The sequence below is a fragment of the Aulostomus chinensis genome, chromosome 4, assembly GCF_037954235.1.
Source record: "Aulostomus chinensis isolate RoL2024-O1b breed Wild chromosome 4, RoL_Achi_v1.0, whole genome shotgun sequence".
Lineage (NCBI taxonomy): Eukaryota > Metazoa > Chordata > Actinopteri > Syngnathiformes > Aulostomidae > Aulostomus > Aulostomus chinensis.
Window position 1 is genome coordinate 11,071,622 of NC_141323.1, and position 9,841 is coordinate 11,081,462.

The 9,841-nt window shown below is 49.1% G+C and overlaps 1 protein-coding gene across 1 annotated transcript; it reads left to right on the forward strand.

The window, feature by feature from the left end:
• Window positions 1-245: 245 nt before the first annotated feature.
• gnsa (glucosamine (N-acetyl)-6-sulfatase a) lies at window positions 246-9,827 on the forward strand. The gene is made up of 14 exons (XM_086201745.1): window positions 246-560; window positions 1,715-1,774; window positions 1,868-2,074; window positions 3,113-3,178; window positions 4,357-4,455; window positions 4,600-4,767; window positions 5,334-5,416; window positions 5,572-5,690; window positions 5,794-5,897; window positions 6,196-6,297; window positions 6,543-6,653; window positions 7,077-7,187; window positions 7,269-7,429; window positions 7,513-9,827. Exons 1-14 carry the CDS (start codon window positions 408-410, stop codon window positions 7,586-7,588), a joined length of 1,620 nt encoding a protein of 539 aa, XP_086057871.1. The 5' UTR covers window positions 246-407; the 3' UTR covers window positions 7,589-9,827.
• Window positions 9,828-9,841: the final 14 nt, after the last annotated feature.

Below are 9,841 nucleotides of genomic sequence, written 5' to 3' on the forward strand. Positions count from 1 at the left end.
GAAGAAGTACAGTTGTTGAAGTCCAAATAAAAATGAAATACAAAACAATTATTTTTCCTTTTATTTTTTTAGCTCCAATTGAACGACAAATCTATTAAATATTAATAAACAGGTTGTTGCTATGTGAAATTTCTCAGTCAAAACGGAGCAGCAGTTGTTTGTTGTCATCAGTGATGGGGGGGGGGGGCGGCCGCGCGTCTGGATTTTTGTGCGTCGCGGGCTTCCGTAGCTGAGACGCATGTGACCCGGAAACAGGGAAGTGTTGCCTCAAACAGAAAGAGGCCGAAGTCTGTCAGCTTTGTTTTCGTGCCGGGAGGACTCTGTGCCAACGGTCCGCGCTGTGCCACGGGACAGAGCAGAGGAGGGGAGACGCGCTGCTCCTGCTGGTTCGGACTTAAATTGCAAAAATGGTGTCCGGCGGCTCGTGTTTGGCGACACCGTTGCATTGGCTTCTCATCTGCGTCACGCTGTGGAGCAGCGGAGCTTTTGCCAAATCATCCAGGCGACCCAACATTGTTCTGATCCTCACCGACGACTTGGACATCGCCATCGGGGGTTTGGTCAGTAATTCACTTTGTATTTGTGCATCAGTTTGAACTTTTTAAGCCTCTTACGTCACGGTCGTGACATTGAGTTTTGCTGGTCATGTCGCGGGAAGCGACTTGACATTTAGTCCGGTTTTATTGAGCTGACAGCTCACATTCCTGGTTGGACTCATCATTTAGACTCATAAAATCAGCAGATCTACCACTTGTTGTGACCTGCTCAGTAACCCCCCCCCCCCGCGCGCGCGCGCGCACACACACACACACACACACACACACACACACACACACACACACACACACACACACCCGCAATAAACACGTTCCACTTGAGTATGTAGCAATCACAGGCGAAGAACAGTCTGATAGTTTGACTGCTGACAGACACCAGCTACTGTGGCTGTGACGTTTCTGCAGAGCTGCTTCACAGCTGTTACACTGGATGATTGTCTTTATTATTGTTGTTGTTGCTTCCTAACTGTCTGACTGCTCTCGGCCTGTGTTCAGCTCCCTCCTCTCAGTCCGTCAGTGAGCTGCGGTGAAGGCAACAGGCAGTGGTTGATGATGGTCACCTCATGGAGTTTGTGAAGCACCACCCGTTTGCTTTTTTTGACTGCAGACTCCAATGCTGCTGGTCCTCACAAAACAGGTTTTTTCCTCAGCTGACTTGCAGAGGTCCTCCATCTTTGCTGTGGTGGAGTTGACACACCTCAGATATTTACTGCTGCAGTTTAAAGACTGTTGACAGTTTGTGCGTAGTGGAAATCACAAGTTTATTTCCAAAACATCTGAGCAAAAGTGTCTGCTCTGACATGAACGCTTGCGTCTCCAAATGGAACGTTGCTGGATTCTTCATGGTTTTGTGTCCGTGTGCCAAATCCATTCTAAGATCCTGCGGTCACCTGAAGATGGAAATCACCAGTTCAGCTGCACCAACCAAATATTCCTGCTCGTGATTTCGGTGTTGATTTCTCAGCTGTGGGCGTGGCCTCAGGGCTCAGCGGCAGCACAGCTCCCAGCAGGTCTCCTCCGTCTCAGCCGATGTTTGCTGCGCTTCGTTTGTTTGTTGCTTTGTGATGTGACGTACATAAAGTAGAGCCAGATGGACTCTCAGGTCCAGACTGCTGCACAGCAGACGCATGAAATCAGACCAAATCTGTTGTTTTCAGACTCCGCTGAGCAAAACCAGGAAGCTGATTGGAGATGCTGGGATGTCCTTCACAAACGCAGTGAGTTCATTCCTCCGTGTTCACTCTTTACGTCTCATCTGGGATTAGCTGAGGAAGAAAACGACCAGCCCGTCTCTCTCTCCGCCCCCCTAGTTTGTGGCTAGTCCGTTGTGCTGTCCCAGCCGTGCCAGCATCCTGACGGGGAAATATCCCCACAACCACCACGTCATCAACAACACGTTAGAGGGGAACTGCAGCAGTGTGGCGTGGCAGAAGAGTGAGGAGGCCCACACCTTCCCCACGCTGCTGAAGAGCTACGCCGGCTATCAGACCTTCTTCGCTGGAAAATACCTCAACCAGGTAGGAGTTAACCCTTCTTGTTTATGCTACATCAGTAGGTGAACCCTCAGTTTTCTGAGGGATGTAAGTTTGAAATTCTTCTAAAGGTCATGAAAGGCTGTGGTGATGTTGACATGAGCTTATTATTGAGAAAAGGAGTGGGACATCCTGTGATTGATCAGACTTCTGTGGAATTCGCCAGAGGACCGAGGCCTCAGGATGCTGACTCATACAGGCCGAGGCCTCGGATCCGCAGCAGTGTATCAGTAGTTCTCTAGAAACTCATGGCGTAAACGTCAGGATTGGTGTCACTGATGGTGGTTTGCCAAAGGTGGAAACAGTCACAGGCTCTGAAGTCACATCATTCATCACCTGACAGAGTTGCAGCTCCCCCAGCCTCTTCTTGACCAAACTTAGCATGAAAAGGGCTTCAGTCTGTTTTCCCATTTCCAAAGACGAGAACACACAAGTTCCTACACCCACCAAAACCCTACCAGCAAATGTTTTGGGGTTACAACGAGCTTAGCTCGGTCACCTTCGAGCTCACTCGTGCACCTGCAGGCAAACGGAGCTGTGAACAGCAAGCGAGCAACACAACCACTGATGTTGTTTATCTGCTGAGCGCTGACTTGGCAGTTCTACTGAGATGAGAAAAGTCTGAGGTTGACTTGAAAGACGGGAGCACAAGTCAAAGTCAACGGAGCAAGAAAATGGTTGCAGCAGCACGACATCATCGGCCTCACCGGAACGTCTCATTGGATCAGTTTGTGCTGTTAACTGGTTGAACTGGGCGGGGCCACGTCTTCCTCCTGTCATGATGAACTGAAGGCGGACTGACGAGCTCTCGATCACCTTCTGAAGGGGATTGCGGGCCGGCTCAGACCCGCCGCTGGCTGGTTAGCATGCTAACTTGGGTATGTGCCTGCAGCACAGAGCGTAGATGTACGATGTTACACTGTCACCTCCGCCACAGGTCTGCTGGTAGTTGTAGTCCATTTGAAGATTTTTAACTGAAATGCTGACTCAGCACTTCTCAAGCTGTGATGTGATGTGTTTCAGTACGGCCACTCGGAGGCTGGTGGCGTGGAGCACGTCCCCCCCGGCTGGAGCTACTGGGTCGGACTGGTAAGATGAAGCCGCTCTTGGAGGTGGAATTCAAGCAACTTGTTCAAGCTTAAAAATCTAAAGATGCGCTTCTCCATTTGCTCTAAACTGCTGATATTTTTCACAGGGAGGCGATGAATCATGTGACCGACAGTCTCATTTAGTCTTTTAAAGCCTGTTTGATGTTTTGGAGCAGATTAGACTTTTATTGGTCTGACGTGTGGAATCCAGCTGGACCACACCAGCAAACGTCCCGTCAGCCTCGCAGCCCGGACTTCTCGCTGAGGCTTGGACGCCTTTCAAAACACAAAGCTCTTCTAAATGCTGCTGTCCGAGGTGAAAACTTCAAATAATCCCAGAATGAAACCGAACGTTGACGGCTGTTGCCTCCGAAAAGCTCACTTCCATCCCTGTTGCTGGTTGCGTTTCTGGTCGCGGGGATTTGAGGTGAGGATCTTAGAGTTCTCATCATGTGACAGCCAGCTCGCCACCGAGGGGGCCCGACTAATAAATCTACTGAAATTAGATTTTTGTAGATTTACCGAGGGGACATCAGCTGATTACTGAGGTCGTTTACTGAGGTCGCTCCCAGAACACGACTGCAGACCCGCTTATCTTGACTGATTACAGAACAAACACAAAAGTCAAAACTGCTCATGACCTCACGAAGTCGGAGGTCATGTGACCTCCTGCAGAAACACCTTGGTTCCTGGTTTGATCTCTCGTTGTTTAATGGGCTGAACCCGAAAGCTGAAGGCGTTTTAGGAAGACAGCACAAATAGATTCTCAAAGATAAACGCGATCAGCCAAAAGCTGACGTTGGGTCAGGTGTGACGCCTCAGCTCACGCGGTCCTGATACATTTAGTCAAAGATTTGAGACGCATTTTTCTAAGAGGACCGTAGTGAATCAGGGGTCTGTGACTAGGAAGGTGCAGATTCCTGGAGGTCCACGTGCAAAACGTCGAGCTTTTCCACCGTGAAATCCTTCCTCAAATCAGAAATCGTGACAAGAGGCTTCACTCAGTCAGGGTTGGATTTGAAGTTGCAACAGAGTCACAGAGTCAAGTCACCGTCAGGAGGTTTCAGAAGTGAGGAACTTTCACGTGCCAGCCTGTCCTCGATGAAGGCTTGCGTGTGGGAGTTCGTAGCCTCGACATGACGAACATAAACGTTAGAACGATTGCTGTTCTCCTCGCAGGAAAAGAACTCGAAGTACTACAACTACACTCTGTCAGTGAACGGGAAGCCTCAGAAACACGGAGCCAACTACAGCCAGGACTACCTGACCGACGTGCTGGTGAGACCCTCAGGGACGCCCTCCGCACATTTGTAGGCAGAAGTGGCTTTGAAGTGTGAAATTTACTGTTGGGAATCCACCTGAAATCCCTCTGAAGGCTCTGACCCGCGCAGACGGGACTGACGCTCGCTCTCTGTCTCTCAGGCCAACATGTCTCTGGACTTCCTGCAGTATAAATCCAACTACCTGCCGTTCTTCATGATGGTGTCTACGCCGGCTCCCCACTCCCCCTGGACAGCAGCTCCTCAGTACCAGGACAGCTTCAATAGCACCAAAGCTCCCAGAGATCCCAACTTCAACATCCACGGGAAGGTGGGACGTCCCTCCGCTCAGCCCTCCTGGGACTGTTGAGTACAGGCTGGACTGTGTAAGAAGTGGGCGTGTCTTTCAGGTGGCTTAAAACTGCAGTTCTGATGTCGCCACAGGCTGTTTTCATCTTCCAGTAAATGAAAAAGCAGGATGAACTCCAGGGTTTGTCTGAAGCTCCAAGCCCCTGAAGTGCATTTCTGGTTGCCAAATATAAACTCTTGTCAAACGATTCTGAAAAGACGCATCCGCCCCCGTGGGTTTGATGTCCCCATGTCACTGCGCGTTTGTCCATTTTTCCCATGAATTGTGGCATGGTGTTTCCTGAGGCATTTGTTTACAGAAAAAAAAATTGGACTTCCTGGTTTCTTGAGAAATCTGGTGTCGCACGCCGTAGCACATTTGTCTTGTGTCACGTTTGGATTCGGCCCAGGAGGTTCAAACGTACACAGACCAGCAGGGCGACGCTCTGCTTCTCTTCCACAGTCCAGCTTGATGTTTGTCTTCAGCCTAAACATGGACCCAGTTTGTCAGGAGGACTTTGTCTCATCTGTCCGTCTGTCTGTCCTCAGGACAAACACTGGTTGATCCGACAGGCTAAGACGCCCATGAGCAACACGTCTGTTCAGTTCCTGGATGATGCCTTCAAGAACCGGTGGGTCTCTCCTTCTCCTCCATCCTTGGAGTCCTGGCTCTTGTGCTTTTATGACCACTATTGATCCTTGAGTCTCCAGATCAGCACGTCCGTCGTCAGGCTAAACTTGGTTTACCAACATGTTGACAGTTGCAGTTGTTCATTCTGACCTGCAGGTGGCGAACACTCCTGTCAGTGGACGACCTGGTGGAGAAGCTGGTGAAGAGGTTGGAGGACCGAGGCGAGCTGGACAACACCTACATCTTCTTCACCTCTGACAACGGCTACCACACGGGTAGGTTGCTAAGCGACGGAGGGAACATTCGCTGCTTACAGCCTGTCACTTTGGACGCCCCCCCCCCCTCTCTGTCTCCAACTTCCTCCTCTTTTTCTTTCAGGTCAGTTCTCGCTTCCTCTGGACAAAAGGCAGCTGTATGAGTTCGACATCCGAGTTCCTCTTATGGTCAGAGGACCCAACATCAAACCCAACCAGACCAGCCAGGTACACACACATACACCTGCTCCACCCTGAGTCATGTGAGCAGGACGTCTCAGCATCAGGAGCAACTCTCCTACGACATCTGAGGAAATGCTTCAACCCGAGTTACAGTCTCACGAGACTGTCAGCTGGTTGGGAGTTGAACCTTTTTAAAAAAATGTGTGATTTATGAGCTGATAGTTACAAAATATCAGAGACAGAAGTTGGAGACGGCAGCGCCACATGAATGTGAGGTTGCAGGAAAAGCAAACGAAAGCAGCTTCAAATTAAAAGTGGTCAAAGTCAAAACCCTGCTTTTCAGGTGCTGGTGGCGAACGTGGACCTCGGCCCGACCATCCTTGACATCGCCGGTTACAACGTCAACAAAACCCAGATGGACGGCATGTCCTTCCTGCCCGTTATGGTGAGGAAATGTTTTCTCTCTCTAATCCAAAACTTCATTTCCATAATTTAAGCATCGGAGCGAGGAGGGACAGCTGTGGTCTGGACAGCAGCACCAGCGAGTGCCTTTGTGAGACAGAATTCTCCTTCAGACTCCAGAACCCTGAAACTTGAAACCTCCATGAGTTTCTCCTCAACTTTTCCCCTCCGTCATCAGGACGACGCTCGTGCTCTGAGCTCATAGTCGGCACGTTTGTGTGTCACCAGGAAGGAAAAGTGAACAGCAGCAGTTGGAGAACCGACATCCTGGTCGAGTACGAAGGAGAGGGGCACAACATCTCCGACCCCTCTTGTCCTCTGCTGGGACCTGGCGTGTCGGTGAGAACAAGTCAGACTACGACGTTGGGAATTTTACTGCGGAATAAAAAGACTTAAAACACTTAGGAACACATTTGGCCTCGTTCTTCCAAATGTTTTTCTGCACAAATTTGCTCTGGAGACTTTTTCAGCCCTGGATTTGGTCTCACAGACACAAAAGAAAACCTGAAACTCCGTCCAGTGTTGGGCGTAATATTGACAAAGGCTAAGATCTCAGACACACCAACAAATCTTAATCTAGCAAATGAACTTGTATGTTAATGAGGCTTTTATTCACCAGCTTATTTGACAGGGACACTTCAACCCGTGAAGAGTAGATGAGACTTGTAGCTCCGAGTCCTCGTCCTGCTCAGGCAATAAATGCAACAAGAACTATCAAAACAACAGTTTTAATAAAGATGTGACGTCTTTGTGTCCTGTTAGGAGTGTTTCCCAGATTGTGTTTGCGAGGACTCCTTCAACAACACCTACGCCTGTGTGCGCACCATCGCCCCCTCTGCCAACCTGCAGTACTGCGAGTTTGATGACAATGAGGTACAGAGCACCGCTCATCCGGTGGTCACCAGTCATTCCAGGATGTCGGGTCTTATTCACCGACGCACGTGTCTCCTGCAGGTGTTCGTAGAAGTCTATAATGTGACCGCGGACCCGTTCCAGCTGACCAACATCGCAAAGACCATCGACCAGGAAGTCCTGGAGAAGATGAATCATCGGCTGATGATGCTGCAGTCCTGCTCCGGACCGTCGTGTCGGACGCCAGGCGTCTACGACCCGAGGTCTGTGCAGCGCCGCCATGTTGTTGTACCAAGTTTTACATTGAGAAATAAGAACCACTCATTCTGTCCTTTTTTGTCCGCAGGTATAAATTTGACCCCCGACAGATGTTCACCCGACACAGCTGGCGGCTCAGCCGACTCAGGCAAGCCCTGAAATAATGAAGGGTGAGGAAGAAGGGCTGCATCTTGATTTATACTCAGCCTTTCCTGCTGTTGTTGCCTTATTTTCGGCCCGTGAGCCAGTCTCTTTCACACACGGATGGAGAAGGGATGGACTGGGATCGTATTATGGGAATAGGTGGGTTGCCATGGAGATGGGAAGCCTCTCTCGATGCGGCATCCATCTTTAAACCTTGAAGTTTGAGCCAGTGTTCTGTGAGTTCGTCAGTGGTTGAGCCAAATTAGCATCATTTATGTACTTTTACTCACATGACATTAAAGTGTTCCTCCACCCATTAAGTATAATTTGCCTTGTAATGATTGACAGGTGGGTGTCGCACGCACACAGCTGTGCTGCCAGGTGACTGCAGAAGACTGAAGGCGTTAGCCACACACAGTTAGCTTGAAGCTAAAGGGAACCCGACTACTAACAACAGCCCAACTGCCTGTTAACAAGCTCTCAAACGCATCATCCAGCACTGGAACGCGTGTGGTTCCTCGCCATCTCCTGCCCACACCCACGCGCTGCTCACTTTTTGGGTGAAGTAACACTTTAATTCTATTTGTGCGTTGAATATCTCCTTCGTCAGCCGTGATATCTGTTCAATCATGCGGGGGGAATGTAACAGTGGCCCAATTTACATAAATTAATGTCTATATGGCATCATATCAAGGACCAAACTGGTTCTCAAAACCTTTATTGACATTTCTGACAACACAATTCTTGGTTGGACTGCAGTGATTCGTCCACTACTGGGGTTTAGACTGAAATGAACCATAAACACCTCAGTAGCAGCACTGCAACTCAGACCACGACCAGAATGTCAACAAGGGAACCAACATCAGTCATTTATGTGGACGGTGATCTTCTGATGTGTGAGAACATCGTTTTAGCATAAAACTGTCAAAAAGAAAGCAACAGTATCGAGTCAATGATCAACTCATTCACAAACTGAATTAGCTCGTTCATCAAGTCATCTGTCAGGTTCCTGCTGTCTCCTTCCCCAGTCTCAGAATATTAACTTCAGTGTTTCATGCAGCTACAGAGCGGTGCAGGGTATGATTGCAGCCCAACGTTAGCATCGTTAGCACCTCCATGGTTTCCCTCCACCTCAAGTCAATGAGATTTTAACTTTGAGTTGTAGCCGTCTGCCCCAGTAAAAAGCTGTGGCGAACACAAGTTTGTAGACCTGTGCATTTTGTGTTGCACTCGTGATTTTTAAGGCGTAACTAACCCGCTATCGCTAATAGTACAAAGCTAACGTTATGCTAAGAGCGAAGGACACCACGGATGCATGATGTCACCACAAGCTTCACCTGACACCCAACGTTGGCAACAACTTTGTTGAGTTTAAATTAGACAAAAAGCACTGAAACTCAGAAGAAGGAAACGTTCAAATATCAAGTTCTTGTGATTCAGACGTCGTTTCTGGGACTACAACCTGCTGACTTAGACCAGGGAACGGCGCGTTCGATTTCTGGCTCATTCCTGCCCTGCTCTGTTTAGCCTGTTGTAATCGAGTTCATTCAGGTTTTCAAATTGCTGTCAAATCTTTCTGGCTTTATTTATTCCTTCAAAGCCTGGAACCGCTGCTCACGTTCCTGTTTGAACAGGTTCTAAGGAGCTAAACTGGCGCTCCGGCACTGCTCACGTGGTTTATTACAGCTTCCTTTAAAAGACTGGGAAATTTAACAGAACAAGAGATGCCTGCTTTCCCCCTGCAGGTTTGATTACGCACATCAAAACACTGAATCAGTTCCTCCTCCTGCAAAGCATGAACGCAGATGCACGGGTAGAAAATGAGCCTCCTGCCCGCCAGCGGTCGGCAGACTCAAGTTTTGTGCGCAGCCTGTTGGACAACCGTCGACACCTTCGCAGCACGTAACGTTACAACATTCGCCTCGTTTACTGAAGGCAACACGTGAGTCGCTGCCAGCCAGCATCCGACTGCTGCGCTGCTGCTGCTTGTTCTTGGGTAACGGCATCGCTCAGCTCGTCCTTCCTCTCTAGTCGCTTCGTTCTGCGCCACAAACTCGACTGAGTCCAAGTGAGGTTCGAGTCCTGCACTTCTCAGGACTCTGCATCCATCTTTCTTTCTCCTTTTTTTTTAAGTCAATCATTGTTCCCCATCACTGATGCACTTTCTGATCTGTTGTTTGTTTTGATGATGATGGTTATGATGTGTTTTTGTTGGCTTGTGTTTTTGTCCAAATAAAAATATTCACAGTATCAACAGAAGTTGGTTCAGCGCC

Bases quoted from the DNA above. Each gene is read 5' to 3' on its own strand.
- gnsa (XM_086201745.1), top strand. From the start codon at position 408: ATGGTGTCCGGCGGCTCGTGTTTGGCGACACCGTTGCATTGGCTTCTC. The intron at 5,691-5,793 runs GTAGGTTGCTAA...TTTTTCTTTCAG, and splicing joins TGACAACGGCTACCACACGG to GTCAGTTCTCGCTTCCTCTG. The intron at 5,898-6,195 runs GTACACACACAT...CCTGCTTTTCAG, and splicing joins AACCCAACCAGACCAGCCAG to GTGCTGGTGGCGAACGTGGA.